The 20,116-nt window shown below is 37.1% G+C and overlaps 1 protein-coding gene across 11 annotated transcripts in view; it reads left to right on the top strand.

Moving 5' to 3' along the window:
* Positions 1–20,116, top strand: part of LOC131692768 (hepatic leukemia factor) — a 595,668-nt gene that overhangs the window by 526,507 nt on the left and 49,045 nt on the right. For 6 of the 11 annotated variants that reach the window (XM_058980035.1, XM_058980030.1, XM_058980026.1 and 3 more), the window contains exon 3: positions 3,504–3,667. In XM_058980035.1, coding sequence (XP_058836018.1) covers positions 3,504–3,667 — 164 coding nt within the window. The remainder of the gene's footprint in view (positions 1–3,503; positions 3,668–20,116) is intronic. The other 5 variants (XM_058980033.1, XM_058980036.1, XM_058980034.1 and 2 more) reach the window with 1 other exon arrangement.

Below are 20,116 nucleotides of genomic sequence, written 5' to 3'. Positions count from 1 at the left end.
GACCAAAACAGGGGCAGGCATAATCGGGGGCTGATAAAAGAGGGTCTTTACTGTATTTTTGGAAATGGCTTGATAAGTAGATGATGGAATTCGGTGAGTGACATCATTTTGAAATCCAAGACGGGGATTTCTATAACCCAATTTATAAGGGTATTTTTGAAATGGGCATTACGAGTAAATGACGAAAATCAATGAGTCATTTTGAAGGCTAAGATGGCGATTTCCAATTGTGCAACTCTTCTAAGCCGAAAGTTGCCATTTTGGATTTCAAAATGACGTCTGAAATTGTTTACCGTCATCTACTTGTCAACCCCATACCGATAATATCAATATTGTTGAGGTTGTAGAGAAATTATCTAAACCGGATGTCGCCTTGGCTTTTGAAATGGCTCCCGACATCGATCTCCGTCATCCACTTTTCAACCACATCCCGAAAATACCCATACTGTTGAGTTTATAGAGAAATCATCCAAAACGAAAGTTGGGTTGTAAAATGGCTTCCGACATCGATCTCCGTCATTCAATCGTCAACCCCACTACGAATATACCCATTTTGTTGCGATTATAGGGAATTTATCTAAACCGGAAGTCACCACCTTGAAATTCAATGTGGCTTCAAGCATCGATTTCCGTCAAATACTTGTCAATACCATTCCTATAATTCCCAACTTTTATTAGAAATAGTAGGCTAAGAATATCTTTAGTTCATGCTGTATTGACAAACTCAATCTTGTTTTACGAACTTGATTCATGAAAAAAGAAAGATAACGAATTTAGTTCGTTAAAATAAGTTACATAAATCGAATACGCCGTAATAAATAGTTCCCAAATGTAGGTTTCAGTGTACAGATGCGCGGGCAGTTGTAAACACATCCAGTTGGAAAATATTATGTTCAACATCCAATCAAAATGTAATACTACGTTCACACTACGAGTTAAAACATGTTTAAACACTATCTTGATGACATTTTTCTTGTTGCTAATTGTTATATCGTGTTTTAACTCTGTAGTGTGAACATGGTATAATGAAACAATGACATTTTGGAATATCCCGGAGCTTAAAACCAAGTATGAACAGTTATTTCCATTGTGTATACGGGAAGCAGGAATTATGGTTTGTAGTCACGTGTCCAAACCAAGGGTCTGGGACTAGTCTCTTGTACTGGGTCTAAGCGTCTAGTGTGAGCCTGATTTGGTTCCGGAAAATGGCATTTGGTCTGGATCCGGGAACTGCTCTAGGTCTAGGCCTAGGCCGAACCCAGGTAACGAAAACCGAAGGCGGTTCCCTGTTCCGATTTCAATAATCGCATTTGAACCATTCGACCTACTAGTGAACTACCGAATCACTCCACCTACGAACAAAGCCGAAGACGACAAATGCTGGTTGTGTTACGCGCATTCGTTCATTGTACAGCTCTCTAAGTTGGTTATTCCACCGCTTCTTATCTTTTCGGCAATGATGCTTTATTGCTGAAATGTACAATTGCATGGTCAATTATAGAAAGAATAACAACATTTAAAATTATTTTTTGGTATTTGGACGAACTTTACTGGCGTTAGGTAACGAAATGATAACACCCATTCTTCCTACCCTAGTTTGTACCACAATCAGAAACTTACTCAACAGATCCCTTCACTTACCCGACATGTTATATTCAGATTGATTTAAATCCGGAAATAAGTCATTTCATACACCTACACCTTATTAGCGTGAAACGACCTATAGACCTGCATTTCTCTACAAACCCACAAAATGAAATTAGATCACCACGCACAACATTCCCCAGCCTCGTTACGCTGCTGGTGTAGTATGCGTACTTATATGTACATGTACGTAAACAAAACTCTGTCACAGTTCGATCCATCAACCCAGGTACACATCAGACCTACCGACCAACCAACCCATATTCGGTTACCTTACCACACATTCCTGCTTGGCCCTTCTTCTCAGCTTAACGACCGCTCGATGCAGCCTTTCTTTTGAACATATAAGTATGAACACACTTATTTATCCATCCACTCCGCTCCGATCCGGTGCTGGTCGGTCTTTTCCGACATGTATGCTCACCATAACATTCCTACCACAACAAGCTCGATGCATCGTTAATTACTATCGTCGCCGATCTGCCGTCATCGTTTGGCTTTCATAATAGCCATTCATTACTGCGCTGTACACTCACACGCGAGGGTACCGAGTCCCATGTAGCTTCCCATTTCGGACTGGTCTGAACGGCCAGTTGCGCGGACTGGGGTAACACAGTGCCGCTTGAGATTGTCACCTGATTCCCGAGGACGTGCTTTGATTTTAAACACACCCATCGATAACTTGTCCCGTTTAGTCCGTTCCGTGAGTAGCTCAATATTGGAGTCTCAATTTCTGACTCAACATTTAGAAGTTCTGTTTCTGAAAATCTGTTCCCCAAAAATCTCCAAGTTACCTACGTCTGAAACCCGTTCCAACGGCCTTTTCTTCCAATTGAGTAACCGTCGTTGGTCGGCGAAGAAACAATACGCACGCATTAACCGATTGAACTTATCGAGCACGAACGCACGGATTGCGTGCTAGTAGGTCTGCAGGGCTAGTAACGTGGAACTTAATATGTTGAAGAAAAATTTCTTACGTCTACCCCGTACCAGCCGAGCAGGCTACAAACAAACCAACAGCATACCGCAGCCTTCCGTACATGGAATTTGGTGTCTTGCTTGGTTGGTTTGTTGGGCCGGGTACGGTAGGACTGGGTTCTGGTTGGAGGGTAGGTTGGAAGTCACAATTTCACTTTCGCTTTCGTTCGAACTGAATTGAGTTGCTGTTATGCTGTTGTGCTTTTCTTCTTTGCCTACTTCTTTCTCTTCGCCGCTGTTTATGTTTGCTTTTGTGAATTTATTTACTACTGATCAGCGGGGTTTGTTTCGATTCAATCGCCTTTTGAGCCGTCCGGTTGTGATGGTACTCTGGCAGGTATGTGTGTGTATGTGAGTTTGCACGACTGGTTAAACCAGGCGGGACCCGTGCTTGAGGTTCGGACGGAAGATGGTCCCTATCGTTGTGTGTTTTCTGCGAGATGCTATGTGCATTGCCGTGGGTGTTTTTTTTTCGCGTTCCGAAGGAAAAACAAAAGGTGCTGTAATCGTTAATGAGATTTATTACGCCGTCGGCGGTTTTCTCGTGTGAATTGTGAGCTCTCGGCCGCTGAGCTCGGCGAGATTTATGAGCTTCTGTTCGACTGTCGTTTCCCTCGCTGCTGCCAAACTATTTCCGCTATACCGTTGCAGTAGGTGATTTTTTGGCAAATGACTGATAAATTTTTGAATCAATTAAAAACCCATTCACAACGTTTCTCATTTTACCAAATAACTTATTTGCCTATACTATTATATATCCATTAATTTCATCCCATACAGTACCGTCCCTCTAACCCAAGTGTGTGTTGCGTGCTGATTAAGTTTGTGTTTGTTAGTTGCAGCTTATTATTTGAGCCAAACAAATCTATAATTAATAGTAGTCTTTCTATTTTCAGGTAAATCAAGCAATAACAAAGACATCTGCGGCGACGACAAACACAAAGAGGATGGCGACCCGTGGAACGTTGAGGCACAGGCGGCGTTTCTGGGGCCGAACCTGTGGGACAAAACGCTACCCTACGACTCTGATCTCAAAGTGCACCAGGTGAGTACTATTTGAACTAAATTGTTTATGATAGGAGAAATGATAAGTTTGTACTTATTTCGAGCGCTCTTATTGATGGCAATGACTCAAGTACCTGTAACCGAATAGTTAAATCGGCGGTTGAATGATTCATAAATACATTTGAAATCAAGTTTTAGTAACTTTGCCAAAATTTTAAGATCAAAACAAATCCTAGCTTGATGAGTTTGAGAACATGCGTGCTTGTTACGAGTAATAGAAAACCGGTTGCAAACAGGAGTTATGCACTGTAGTTTATACCGTCCTCCCGCATGGGTACACTGGGCCATGGCCACAGGCCCAACGATTTTGGGGGCACCGCGCTTATAGAAGATCTTCTAAAGTGTCTGAGTTGTGCACAGCTGTTAAAAAAGACTAATGGGAAATCTGAACAATTCTACCCACCATAACGGCATATTTGAAGCTTATTTAAAAAAAACCTCCGATCGTCGGCAATCGATGCTCAAACGAAGAACGATAACGTATTTCCCTTGAAAAAGGCCATAACCAGTGGCCGAAACGTCGGGCAGTATAAATCACCCGTTCTGATTAATCAGACCGCAAAAGCCGAAAATCCTATAAATCTTACTCCGGTCGTCTCCTCAAGTAAAAATCATTCTATAACAATTTTCAAAACATAGTCGCACTCAAATGTTCATAACTTTTTAGCGTATGTGTAACAATAGATCGGTAGCAGCTCGGAATCGCACATGACACCTATCCCATGTGATAAATATGTTTAAAGGACACCAGAGTGACAGGAATCGGGGCGCTGCATGTCTATTGATTTATCGCTCATATGAGTAAATGCGTCCAGATAAGTTGCTACCGCAACAATAAAAACTCACATTTTCACACGAAAAGTTATTGGCACTCACACAACTTCTCCGGATAAATACAACGTGTTATTTCTCCGGTTAAATAAAACCTCCGGAGAATGAGCGAATGAGTTTATCACGGCATCCTTTTTGTGCTTGCTGCCTTGCTATTGTTATTCCAAAACACGAAATAACGTACTTCTTTGCAGCTTTTCTTTGAAATTAAGTGTATATTTTGACACTTCTCGCGTGAGTGAGAGATGTAATTCCTGATGCCTGCTATTGACCAATTCAAACTTCAATCCAACATTTCGATTCAAGTTTCAATTTATTTTTAACAACAACAGTGAACTGTTTAGTACATCACGTATGCAAAGTTTGGGAGACACCGGACCTTAGCCAACCAACCAGAAAACCTTGTTTGGCAAGCGATCTGCAGATGTGGAAAAATATTCATTTCTATGTCACATCTGAGTCTGTGAACGAATAAATCCACATGGAAACGTCCAAAAGCGACTTTACGAGGTCTACGAAGACTCTACACTTTTTGGCTGGAATTGGCATGTTTTATTCTGCTTAGTCAGTCTTAAACTAGCACAATACCAATAATGTTGTTTTGTAGTGCATAAACCCTATCAAAAAAATTTAAGCTGCCATGACATCCCAAAAATCAGTTTGAAAATGACCTTTAGAAAGTTTTTTTTTCGATTATAGAGGTTTTAACCTTCAGCTCATTCGCCTCTTCAGGTTAGAAAAATCTCTTATAAAAAATTTCAAACCCTATGTTCGGGGTCGGGACTCGAACCCAGGTGCGCTGCGTACAAGGCAATCGATTTACCAACTACGCTACGCCCACCCCCTTCCTTTTGAAAGTGTTTACATATATTCACCGTAGTTTAACAGTAGATTTGATTAAAAAATCATGGCAAAGGTACGAGTGTGTGAGAATATTTGAAGAAAATATTCTTGTATAGTGCTTCAAACAAGCCGTTTTCCTTGCTAAATTCAAAACCTCAGTTTACGGACAAATCACGAATGCTAAGGAATATTAGGCTTTGCAGCAACGTGGCTCTTTTATATTTCGATTGTTGTACATTACTGGCGTTGAAATGAATTATACTGGTCATATTGATAGATTCGAGTAATTTATTTGTTTCATTATTAAAGCAATTTTAAACCAACTTTACGTGGCAGTTGAGGAATTCAGCTAAGATCCAGCAGAACATCTTTCAAATCGTGACCAACCATCTTAGATTCCGATGAAACTTTACACGTTGAAACTTTACAAATTGTTCTATTATCGTATTTTGCACAACAAAATTATTTGAGAACGAGTTACAGGAAATGAATAGGGGAACATGGGGAGACTTGACCAGGTTTTCAGCTAAAACTGCATAAAACTCTAAAAAAGCGTTCAATCCCTCAAAAGTCATTGAGATATAATGTGCAAAGTTATTGCGCGTCTTCATGATTTTTTTGCAGAATTTTTAATTTCATTTTTAAAAAGTTACAAAAGTTTTTCTGTGGTCGTTTTTTTGGTCAAGTCTCCCCACTGCGGGGAGACTTGACTAAGGCGTCGGAAGACTTGACCGAAGAATTTTGAAAAATCATAACAAAAAATAATGGCATAAAACATACTGTAATTATTTTTTTCCATATTTCGAAGTCCTTAGGTAGCAGTAAAAAATATAAAACGGTTGCATTCGATAAATTTCGATTTTTTTAAATGCATTTCTTTTTAAGGATTAACCATACTGCTTGCATTGCGTGTGCACACGTCACGAAATCAGTCCTACTGTTGTTAACTTTGTTTATTAATATTAAGATATAACGACTAATGTTTGAGGTGGGATTTTTTTATGGCGTGATTAACATTAAGGGTAGATACCAAAGTATAATAAATATCAGGAATTTTGCATCTTTCTTCAGCTAATTGCCACTTGGTCAAGTCTCCCCAACATTAGTTATTGCGTTCAATGTCATGAAAATTCTAGTAATAACTATTACAATGTTCTAATTAATGTAAAATCATTTCACTGCTTCACAAGGATTAAGATGGTGCATTAGTACATTAATAGTCATTAGTAGTCGAGTAGATATGTCCATACTAAGTTTGATAAATAATTACATCATTTAATGCAAATTTATTAATCACGTAATATTTTCTGTAAGGAAAGGATTTTTCATTCCAAACTTTTAAAATTACCTTAAGAGCTCGAAACAAGTATAAAAATATTTTTGAATTTTTTTTAAGAATCGAATAGAAGATGTCATAGCCAAAATTAGAATCTTGCGCTTGGTCAAGTCTCCCCATGTTTCCCTACTTCTGCTTAAAAAAGATGTCCACTGAAAAAATATTGTCATTTTTCACGAAAACAAAAATTTATGTAAAAAATTTAAATCGCGAAAAAAATATTTTTTTTTTTTTAAATTTTCTGAATGTAAAAAAGTTTTTTTTGGCGATACCTTTATACATGTTTTTTTAAATTTCATACTAATTGACATACAGAACTAATTTAAATTACAGAATATAATTCTAAGTGTCATATCAAATCAAAATGCATTTAATAAAAATCTTCCGAAAAGGGATAGTTATGGAGATATTTGGAACCTCGCTCCAACAAATTCAATTAATTAGTGAAATTATGCCCTTTTAAATAGTTGTTAGCGTTTATCCTATCATCAACTATTAATAATCAAATGTTTATCGTTTTAGAAAAGAAAAAAATAAATTTTATTGTGTTTGGATCATTGAGAAGTTTTAATTAAAACGGTTTTCTAAAAACAACTTTTAGGATATTTTTATAATTCCTACTATTTGCAGTCAAAAACTGCATTTCCTGAAATGTAGTAGTTCTCGAGATATTTTAAATTTTATTTTAACAACACAATTATTCTGTTTTATCGCGACCTTTTCATAACTTAATCGCATTTCTCCATGAACATGAACATTAAACCATTCGATAGCTACATGAAAACAAGTTTAATTTAGTCCCTAGACATGGCTTTCTATCCATTTTTATTGATTTAGTATTAGTTTCGTTTGTGCGTTCTTCGAGTATAAAGTAAAAAACGACGGGCATAGTGTAGTTGGTAAATCTCAGCTCACCTGGGTTCGGTTCCCAACCCCGCACATAGGTTTAGATATTTTTTCCAAAAGAGATTTCTTTAACCCGAAAAGAGACGAATGACACTACGGTTAAACGATCTATAATAAAAAAGGTGATACAGTGAAGACCTGTTTTTATCAGCCCCTTGATGTTTTTTTATGTTGATAAAATAAGGACATTGACGTAATCCAGACATATTTTTTTCTCTTTTTTGTTATTCATAAGCCATTAAAATAGTCTTCTTTTGTCCTAATGACCCTTTCTAATTATTTAGTAGGTATGCATTTCCCTCAACATTTTTGCGACGCAGTGGGACGTATACGTCCCACCTTCTTCTTCTAAGTTTTTATTGGATTTCTAGTTAGCGTTGACATATAAATACGATTTTTTTCTTTTAATTAACTTTTAAGGATGCAAAGAGTACAACTAGCACAAAAATTATGTGAATTTGTTAATCATATATTAGTTATACACAATTAACCCATTATTGCCCAACTTATTTTACGCGCGTATCACAAATTGAGTTTTCCGATCGAAAAAAATTATGTTGTCATTACAGTAAAATTATTTTTGTACTCAAAGTAGCTGATATACTAAGGAACAACCAGTGAAAATTTCAGGTTGATCGATTAATTGGTTCCTGAGATATAGTGATCGCCGCAAATGAACTTTTCAACAAAATTCAACTCCGTGATAATCGAGTTTTACTGTCAGAGCAGCGAGTCAACGGTCCAGCGTATCAAACACTACGCATCGGCTACGAGTGGTCAATGGGTAGCGGTCTATGAATAGCTGTAACTCAAGTTGTAGTATTCCGATCTTAATGAAATTTAATGAAAACTTTCCTCAGCGTATTTAGTTTCAGAATATCTAATTTACAAATATTCGATTTTTTTCATCTTGACAAAAATGTGTAATCTCTAAAGGGAAAATTGAATAAAAACAAAACATTAACACCGCTTTAACCACTCTAACGTCTCAAAACGTATTCTGCAAGAGTATATGAACAATATCAACTCATTGATAATGCCTGTTCTGCGTTATTGCTTTAGTAATAGAAGTTATTCTTAGCACCTACTATATATAGTAGGTTGAGCAATAATGGGCTAAAACTCAAAAATCTCGTTTATCTCAAACATTGAACTAAATAATAGGCATTTTGCAGAATTTTTCGTAGTTCAGTTTTTTCGAAAAAAAATTATCAGAACATGCAAAAATGGATTTATTATTTTATTATTATGTTGGTCTATTAAAGTTTCTGAGAGAGAGGGATAACTTCTCAACTAGCATAAAAATAGTTTAAATGGTTTTTGGGGTCGCTGATTACGATTCTGGTAACAGAATTTGAAAATTCAAAATAACGGCTACGCAATGGGCTGCCATTTTCTACGAAATTTGCTAATTTTGTTACAATTAGCATAAAACTCGATTTACGAGAGTTTTTGGGTTCACTGATTACGATTCTGATGTCAGAAATCGAAAATTCAAAATGGCGACTACCAAAAAGGGAAACCATTTTTTTACGAAATTCGCAAATTTTGTTACAGTCAGTATAAAACTCGATTCAATGGGTTTTTTGGGTCGCACAGTCGCTATATTTGATCCGCCATTTTCAATTTTACATTAAAGCCTTCAGAATCAGAATCAGCGACCCTGAACACCCCCTTATAAAACGTTTCAGGCCAATATAAAAAATATTAAATTTAGCCAAGCACAGTTGCCATATTTGATCCGCCATTTTCAATTTTCAATTTTATATGTCAGAATCAGAATCAGCTACCCCAAAAACATACATAAAGCTAAAAATAACAGTATTATCAACGAAAAAAATCGCGTTTAAGGGGTCTTCCAGTAAAAAGATTTTTTTGTATTTTTGTATAAGAAAAATATGCTTAAGAAAGCACTTATTCGAATTTGACTTGGTTCGTCTTCTGGAGTCTATCAAGCGGTTTTTTATGCGAAGCTGACATCGGGTCAAAAATCCAATAAAACCGGCGGTCGACTAAATGAGGTCTTCGATGCATCAAAATTAAAAGTAAGAGCTGCTTTAATTTCACGCCAAGGAATTTTTTTATCAAGGAGTGACAACACTGTTTTCGGATTCATTTTCGAAACTTCTGCTCGAAAACGGGAATGCGAAATATATTACAGATTTTTGCATATTGCTAAAAATATTAAACTTTTCACTTGTCAGTAACAACCCCTTTCTACGGCCCTCGAACTTCTTGAAGTTTTCAATGCAAAAACTATATGAAATGCGGTACCAAGGATTGGCGTTCGTACGTTCATCGGAAATGAGAAATTCCAAAAGGTTCTAAAGTATATTCAATGATCTTGTCTTTCTTTTTAAAAAAATCAAATTATAACAGAAGTTGAAGTAAGATACTTAATATGTTCGCCTCAATGAATCATCTTAAATTGCCTTAAAAAATATTACCTATTCAAATTTCGCTAAATGTATGGGCCAAGATAACCCTTTATAAGGCAGTGGCAACTATATTGCCACCTTTTCGTTTCGTTCAAAACGCAGAAATATGAAGTGAGCAGTGTTTCAATCTTATGAAATCTACTTCTTATTACTTTTTATTGAGATACAGTGAAAAGTGTCAGATTGGTGAAATTTTTTATGAAAAAATACTACGATTTCCTTTTGGACAATAAAATTAGCTCGATTTTGACAAAAATACTCTAGACCCTATAAGTTGGTGATGCAAATTTGTAAAATCAATTAGTTTTAATCCAAAAATTTGGTTTATGAGTGGTAAAAATTACAAAGAAAAAAATAAAATGAATAAATGAACGTCTGTAATCTGTGGTATCATTTTTCAACTTATCCTCAAAATCCAGGGATTATTTACTGTTAATCAGGTAAAAATCAGTATCCCACCTTAATTTATTTTTGAATTTCTGATCCAGCTCGATATGTCTTTATATTTGCACCAATCTCGTTGGTAAAACATTAAACATTACAAAGGCTGACGTTTTCTAACGGGCGGTAGCAGTCTATTTTCAAAACAGTTTTTATTACGAAATAAATGTAAATATATTCTAAACTAAGTGAGAGAATCGTGTTTTTATCAATATAACATTCATTAATAGCCCCAAACTCTGGGCCTTATAAAGGGATAAGCTAATCTAATGAGCTTTCAAACGACAAAAATTAAGATGATAGCTTGATGGCTTCGTAAAATATTCGTGACAACGAATTTGTAGACTTGGTTACGAGACAAAGGGGTGTAAAGTTTTGTGCACGAATTTCTTGCGGTTATTTATCTCTATAAGTAATAGTCCGTTTTATCTGAGCTTTTCAGAGAATATTTTTGGAAAGTTCTACGTATACAAAATGCAAAAAACAGGTTTTTTTTCAATACTCTATCTAGGATTCCAATGTTCGTGTCAGCTAGGTACTAACAGCTGAAACTTCATCACCCTGTGCGATTTGAAACTTTGCATGTACACGAACGATTGTACCATCTGAACGATATTGCCATGATGTTGCCTGTTTGGCGTTCGAGCGACGAAAGTTTCAAACGATCACGCGGCACCTCTTTTTGTAAACTACTCGTGAATGTTTGAGTCACTTAGATGCGAGTGTGTGCCTGTGCATATGTCATGGAGAATCTATAGCTACTACCGCTTATTGTGCCGTCCGGACTATACAGTCAACGTGTTGCTCGTTTGGCATGAGAGCGACGGCTGATTTAAAACGAACATGCGGGACCTTCCCGTAAGTGACGAAATGCTTTGATGCTCTCTGTTGGTGGTTCTGCCTGAAATTGGTTTGCAAATTTCACATATTTCTCATCTTTTTCAAAGGATTTTCAGAAAATCCGTTAGTTTTTTTTATAGAAGTGCGAAATTGAATACAAAACACGTGAACATATTTCAGATAGAGCAAAAATTTTACGAAATCGTTCAGTACAAAGGAAGTTATTCGCATTTAAAAACTGGGAAAATATCTCAACAGAATTTTTTGAAACGGAACCACAGCATTTAAACTTCTAATTCTATTTCAAAAGATTGCCCACTCAACTTGCTAATGGGGAGAGTAAGTTCTAGTTTTAAAATTTTCCTTTTTTGTCATAGAACTGTCAAAATTATCAATCAATACTACGCTGCTGAAATCCTATAAGGAATTTGATTGTTATAAAATACTTATGACTATGATAATAATTAAAACCATTCAGTGCTTTCTCATGGTCAAATGGCATTACTTTTGAGTTAACTATCAAGAATCGCTATAGATTAGCTTAATTTTGAAACCAAATTAAAAGTGAAACTGCTCTAACATAACTCAATCTCTTCGCCCACCTAAATCTCCAACAAATCCATGCCTCTACGTACGCGCACGTCAAGTTGAATCCCGCATTACGTATATTCCAAATATGAATCGTGGGAGTCAATAGGCTCATTACCATACATACCTACGGATCGTTGAAAATACACCGTCAACGGGCACAACGATAAATTTATTTATCCTAAATCGCAAACTCACAAGCAGCACACACGTCGCATCCTGCAGTGTTGAACTGATTCCAAACCCACTCTATCAACCTACCCTACCCGACTATATTGCTAATCATTATAGGTACACGACTTAAATCTATAGAAGCTCCATTTTCGTGTATGGAAAGTTTCAGTTTCAGCATGAACTTTACACAAAACAAGGAAACGAGTGCAAGTTGTACACGGCTTAACTGTGTCCAGTCTTGCAGAAATGCCAGAACCTCTACCACTTATGTTGTACTGTCCGGGCGGTATAGTTATGATGTTGATCGTTTAAAATGTGAGCATCGACTGATTCAAACAGACACGTGCCTCTATTCATCCGGAATAGACTGAGTCATGTATGAGAATTTTCACGTTGTCCGATATCGATTCATTTTTGTGGGTTTTCAATAGTGTACTATTTAAATATATAAACTATATAGCAATTGAACATATTTTCAGTTAATTCTGAATTGTTTGATAGTAAAAAGATGGAACATACATAACAGAGATATTAGCGTTCAAAATAGTGACATAAAAATGTGACATCTTTTAACTTTAGCTTTTTGAATGATACTAAGCCCCAAATAGTGCAGTAAGACAGTTTTAGTTTCAAAAACAGTATTTTTTAGCCTCGGTACCGTTACTTTGTCAGTGAATCATTAGCGTTCTCAGGAGGAATTTGTCGACATGAAGTCAACAATAGTTTCCTATTAGTTCCTGTGATTGATCTGCCGGCTCTGAAACTGCTTCTTGGTGCTTGTGTGTAGCCCGGGCGACTGTTCAGAAGTCTATCGCCGACTGTTAGGCTGTGTTGGTGTATCGCTGAAACCCGATTTCCAGTTTAGTAACTTTTATCTCTCTAAATGTTTTTTTGTTGCTTCCCGCCTGCGCGGGTGCTGACCCACCGCTTTGGTGGTCTCGATGGTTCCCTCGCTGGATGGCCAAATAGAGGTCGAGACAAGCTCTACTCCTAAGACTCCTTCCCAAACCTTCAAACCTCAGAACTCTCTCGGCTGTGACCGTGTTTTTAAAGTTTCGCCCCGATAAGGTCACAGTCCTGTTAGCCAATTCAAAACAGGCAAACGATATCGCTTGCTCTGAGCACTTTATGTGAGACTATTAAGTATATATTCCAGCTGTACGGGTAGTAATTAAAGACGTCGTCCTAGTTCAGCCGGTGAAAATTCTTGATTGCAAGCGTTTGCATTCAGTACTAGTCGCAGGGAGATTGTTCGAAAACATACCCCCAATCAAACTCTTATCGGATGAATTTCGCTGGGTCCGCTTTACCTCTTACACAAGATTCGTCTGCCTGTCCATCTGTTTGAAACGCGGGTCATGAACTGCCTTAATTGCAAACAATTTGGTCATACAGCCTCCTATTGTAGCAATAAAGCCCGCTGTTGAAAATGTTTCCTCGTCTCGAAAAATTAAGATCCGACAAGGAATTCCCAACACTTCCCGGAACCCCGAAATCCCAAGTGTTCCTTTATTTTAGCCAAAGAAGGATCTCTGTGCTGGAATTATTAGATTCTCTGACATTGTGGAATGTATCATTTTTTATGTTGTACCGGCATTTAATTTGCAAGGGACTGGAATGTGTGAAATATTTTTTTTAATATTAAGAGCCATAGCACTCAAGAAAGAGCAAAGAGTTGAAGGAAGAAAGTTTAGAAAAGCGTGGAATAGCATGAGCAAGCTTAGAGTATACCGGTGACTTAACCTTTTGTCTTCTACGAGCAGGAGTCAAGATATTTTGGCATTATCTGTGAATCGTCTGGGTCTGCGGCATGTCCGGACAAGTGTAAAGTAACTTAGTGACTTATGCTGTCAGTTCCGACAGGGGGCCTTTTGGAGATCAAAAAGTTCTATTCCTTCTACAGAATTAATCTCCCCTCGATAACAGTAATTGAAGTTGTCGTTTGTCAAGCCAAAACCAACAACAAAGACCTTTGCATAGCGTCCATCTATATTTTCTCCAACACCGCGGTTGGGCACCGAAATCATAGACTCCCTGTCTGAGCCGCAACTAGTTTTAGGAGACTTTAACTCTCACGGTACGATAAGGGGTTGCCTTAATGATGATAACCGATCTTTCTCAAATCACAACCTTCGCTATAACTTCAATTTGACAATTTTAAATACGAAAATGACACGGATTCCTCCCACACCAGCGTGTCCAATTAGACTTACCTCTCTGTTCGACTTCGCAACAGTTAGATCGCACATGGAAGGTAATCTTTGATCTCAACGGTAGTAACCATCTGCGACTGTAATCTTAATCACAAACGGTTCAAAACTATCAGAATCAATCAACGTTTCATATGACCCCACACGAAACATTGACTGTAAGAACTATTGTACTGCGATATCCGAAACTATCGCTTCGTAGCAAGTACTTCCTGCGGAGGAAGAGTACAAGTTTTTTTCCGATTTGATTGTCGAAAGCGCGATTCAAGCACAGATGAAACAAATACCTGGAGCGAACATCCAAAGTCGTCCCCCAACCCATGATGGCACACATAGTGCTCAGACGTGTATGCGAAGAGTGTCGAGTATAAGACCTTTCGGGATGAACCTGAAAAACAAACCTCCGATCACAACTCGTGTCGACCGATTGCAATGCTGTCTTGTATCCGTAAGTTGTACGAGAAAATGATCCTATTTCGCCTGGATGTGACTAAAAAATAATTACTACCATGGACTTGTAAATTCCATCGAGTTTACAGTGTATGGTAAAAAGAGGAAAATGCTACAACTCAACCATAAGCATTCTTGTCAGTGATTCAAAAAATTCCCGAGCAATATAAATGAGAAAACACTTTAAGGAGGGTAGTGTAAAGTGCTCAAACCGAAAGTAATTTCGCTTTACGATTTTGAAGCCAAGGCAACAATGGACCTCTTTGTAATGTAAAGATTTACTTATACATTCATTACGCACGAAAAAAAAAAAATTTCGGTCGCGCAGAGCCCCACACACGAGCGTTTTAAAAGTAGACGTCCAACCAGTTCCACGTTGAGGAGCGCCACGGCGAACATGATAACTCTTGATAAAATTGTCTGAAACAGGAAATTCAATAACTCGACTCGATGAACCAAAAAAAACAAAAAAAAAATAGAAAAAGTTCATGTTTCGAAAAATGGCTGCATGAAAACCGAAAAATCGCATATTATAATGTAAAATTTGCTTACTTTTACTCAAAATAATGGGGAGAATTTTTTTATTCGGTTTTTCGTGGTTCATCGACTGATTGCACATATTATGCGGTTTCGAGAAAAACGCTATCAAAGTTTGCCGATAGATTGAAATCTGCGTGTGTTCAGCGTGGCCACAGAGATTTCGGGAGAGTATTCTAGAGGTTCAATACTAACAATTAAGCGAACAAAAAAGATGTCGATTAAAAAAAGGTTATCAATCGTATGTCAAGAGTGTGTAGGGCAGTGATCAGGGGAGGATCCAGAAAAAAGTTACGGGAGAGGTCTGAAAATTCAATTTTAAAATTAACATTGTGCTATTCGTAATGCGTAATAACCTTGTTGAATGAATATAAATTTTAAATTTAATTTAAAGTTTCGTTGGTCAAATTTGCTTTGGATTAATTTTGATTTTGACTAAACTAAACTAATTTAAAATTTCTCTGCAAGTAAAAAAAATCGGAGGGGGTCCGGACCCCCAGGATCCTCTCCCTGGATCCGCCACTGGCAGTGATCAATACTGATGTAGTATATTTTGAGGAAGCTATGTAGAAAACAAGTTTCTATCAATTCAAAAGTAGCTGTCATAATCAACTTCGTCAAGTTATTCCTATTCACGTGATATTAATTGAATGTCTAAGTGACTCTAAAATTTTGAGGTTCAGGTTTTGGTTCACTTCGTTTTGTGGAAAATAAACGTTGCCTGTTTGATTGATTTCAAAAACACACCAGCGTCATGTAGTGACAGTCAGCTTTAATGACCTCGATTATCACAAAAAGTTTTACATGCACGCTATCACAATGTCTTTCTATTTTACTTTGCTGATGATACGAGTTTCACTAGATGATATGACCACGCGGTATCTACCGCACCCGCACCGCAAAATGTGCGGTGAGATACATTTTCCCGCAGGTGTGGTGCGGAAAATGAGCTTTTACCGCGCGGTATTATCGCAACCGCACCGCAAAAAATAATCGATAAAGTCCCACGATCTAGATTTATTTCCTTAGTGAATGCTTGGCAATGGCATTGTTTGGAAAATCCCTTTGTCAGAACGTTCGATTTTTACTGTTCAATAGATAAACATAAAACACATTGAATTGCCGTAATTTCCATTGACTTGCTAATGATTGGAGAAGAACTCAGAATATATTCTGTATTCAGCTTTTCACTACTTGATTTTTTACATTTTGGTTATTCTAACTTGATAAACAGCCTGCTTTTATGAAAGAAAATCTAGCTATGTTCAAAATAATTTGGCACTATTATTTTTACGACATACTTTGGACACTATTTTTGCCTTTCTCCTATAGAAAGCCTATGCAATCACTCTGAAAACCGACTTTTTAACCGAGGCCCAGAGGGCTTAGTTTCTTATACCATTCCACTCTGTTCGTCGAGTTCAGCAAATGTCTGTGCGTGTGTGCGTATGTGTGTGCGTGTGTATGTATGTATGTGACCAAAAATATGCACATCGGTTACTCGGATATGGCTGAACCGATTTTTTCAAACTTAGTCTCAAATGAAAGGTACAACGTTCCCATAGGCTGATATTGAATTTCATTTAATTACGACTTCCGGTTCCGGAGTTACAGGTTGAAGAGGGCGTCACGCATGAAATTACCATATAAATCGGAATCAGCATCTAAAAGATGCAAAACTTCATAAAATGTGTTCGAAAGTGTTTGGATTTATAGTATCAGTTCACTGATGCCCAATCAAATCCATGTTGGTCATATTGGACGGCGGAACCGGAAACTTCGGGAAAGTAATTAAGTTCCTGAATTGAATTCACATCTGCTTCTTAAACATGTCTGACTCGATTTTCATATATTTAGTCTCAAATGAAAGCCACAACATTCCTATTTATTGCTATTAAATTTCCTTTGGATCGGAGTTCTGGTTCCTGTGTTACGGGTTGAAGTATGCGGCCACATGACAAATTCCTATATAAACCGGTATAATCAATACACAGTCTAGGGTGACAATGATTTATATGAAAAAAAAATTCGCAACCTACACCCCCTAGCGTCGTTCCAAATCATGAAAAAATGACACTGTCCAAATTTGAGCGAAATCGGTTAACCCTAACCCCTCCCCCAAAGAGCTTAAAGTTTGTATGGGATTTTTGGCCAAAATGTATGGGGAAACACTCACACTTCACAAAATCGCCGCTAGAGGTCGCTGTAAACTTCCGATCACTGACCTAGGAAGGAGTTAAGCTTTTGAAGATATGCTGAACAAGTTTGTCGAAGACTGCAAGACAATCCAAATTATACACTCAGGTTTTTTTTCGCACTTTTTGCGCGGTTTTTTCTACGCGGATTTTGAAATTTACACGGTTTTCATTTACGCGATTTTTGAAATTTACGCGGTTTTCATTTACGCGGATTTTTTAATTTATGCGGTATCCATTAACGAGGTTCCCATTAACGCGCATTCTTAAATTTACACGGTCTTCATTTACGCGGATTTTGAAATTTACGCGGTTTTCATTTACGCGGTTTGGATTTACGCGGCCTGGTTCCCCCGCGTAAAAAAAACCTAAGTGTATGTATAAATGATCCAAAAATAATTAAAATGAGTTACAAATTGCTTGAAACTGTTGGCCGACACTCTTATACCATTCGACTCACTTCGTCGAGCTCGGGAAACGTGTGTATGTCTGTATGTGACCAACAATTGCGCATCGGTTACTCGAAGATTACCGAACCGATTTTCTCAAAACAAGTCTCAAATGAAAGGTATAATATGCAGATGGGTGTAGCAACGCCCCCTTCACTTACCCTTACACCACCACTTTTCATCAACCAGCTCCCCCCTTGTCACCTTCGCACCCGCATTAGGGCATTGCAAAAAACACTCGTTTTTGAAATGTCAAAGGCCTACTATTGTGACAAATCTCAATGTAAGCTTAGATGCCAAAGTTCATATCATTTGAACAATTTTGGACCTCCGCCTTGCTTGAAGTTTTTGACATTGGTACTATGGGAAAATACAATGTGTCCCATATTTATATGTTCACCCTAATTTTTTAGATAACTTTTTGCCTTTCTCACATAGAAAGGTTATGCAATTACTTCGAAAATCGACTTTCTAACCAAGGTTCGGAGGGTCGAGTCTCATGTACCATTCGACTCAGTTCGCAGAGATCGAAGAAAGTATGCGTGTATGTATTTGCGTATTTATGTATGTGTGTATGTATGTATGTACATACATACATATGTATGTATGTAACATAACATAACATAACAATTACATCGGTTTCTTGGAAATGGCTAGATCATTTGGACAAACTTCTGTTTCAAATGGAAGTTTTCATAACAACGTAAACCGCTATTAAATTCAATTCCGACCCGACTTATGGTTATGGAGTTACGGGTTATGGCGTGCGATCACATAGAAAATTCCGAGTCAAACCGATACTGCGATGAATCCAAAAAGGTCAAAATTTCGCTAGAATGTGTGTCAAACAAATTGTATTTGCAGTTCTAGTTCAGTGTTGGCCAACCGAAGTCTCATTGACGACATTGACCATCACAAACAGTTCCGGAACTGCCACGGAAAAGTAACCATTTATCAACATTAACAAACTCACAAGGTTTGGCCGATTTCACAAACTTAGTCCCAAATTAAACGTATGTTATCTCTATAGACGTCTATGATATTCCGTACGGATCGGTTATATGGTTCCGGAAATATAGACTGAACCGTGCGGTCAAATATGAAATTCCCATATAAGCCATAACTAAAATTTTATTTTCAAAAAGCATAAACTCACGAATGTTCGGAAATCAAATTTGTATTTTCGATGCCACATTCAATGTAATAATTCCTAGAACGTTCTGAAAAAAAAATTGTAAACACTTTTTGGCGTTTAGAACTTTTGGGCATAAAACATCCTTTCTACAGATGGTGCGGAACCGTCGATTACTGGTCCTGATTTTTCAAATTTTCGATTTGGTCTTTTTTCTTTTACAACATTTTAGAAAATGAATATTGATTTCTTCTCTTGTATATTGACAATAATGCCATGTATAACGAAAATGTAATTTGTACTTTCGAAAGTTTATAATTTACATAAACAACCATGAAATGCTAGTGTTCATAAGTGAGAAAGGCACAATTAAACTGCTAGGTGGATTAAAACAGGTTTTTACTTCTAAGTAAAACTTTACAAAGGAACCATTTCAAAGATATAAAATGCAGAGACAAAATTATTAGATCATTGAAAATTAATTAAATTGTGCTCTTAAACCCAATTTAAAAATGCACCACTTCTCGCGATTCCTCTAGATTCCGAGTCGTTTTCGAAGTCATTTCTTCAACTGTGAATTTTGATTAATTTGAAGCAATTGGAGATGAACTAATGATGCTAAGACTTAAAAACAACCCAAAAAATAAAATTATCTAAATCAAACCAAACGAATTTGGAGGAATTGGTAGTAAAGTAGACAAATGTATGAAAAGCGTCCAAAATAAGGAGGGGTCCAAATTAGGCTGATTACTCGCGTACTTTCATTGGAAAGCTGGGAAAATTTTCTACCAAGTTATGTCCTAATGTTTTTCATTAAGAGTATTTGTGACTTTTTTGTAGTAAAGTTATTCGAACTTAGTGCTCAGTTAGCTCAGAAGCCAAATTTCACATAGTTGGATAATTTTTTAATCAACCTCCATTTTTTAAAGGAAGTAATCTTAGCATTGAATGTTTCTTGAAAAATACGGGAGTTAGGGTTTGGGATATTTTGTCCTTGAAATTCCCTATTTTTAATAATATATAATAGTAATCATACTAATTTTCCAGTTTTTCTAATTT

The sequence above is a fragment of the Topomyia yanbarensis genome, chromosome 3, assembly GCF_030247195.1.
Source record: "Topomyia yanbarensis strain Yona2022 chromosome 3, ASM3024719v1, whole genome shotgun sequence".
Lineage (NCBI taxonomy): Eukaryota > Metazoa > Arthropoda > Insecta > Diptera > Culicidae > Topomyia > Topomyia yanbarensis.
The sequence above is the reverse complement of the archived record's forward strand: the minus strand, read 5'-3'. Positions and strand labels throughout refer to the sequence as shown.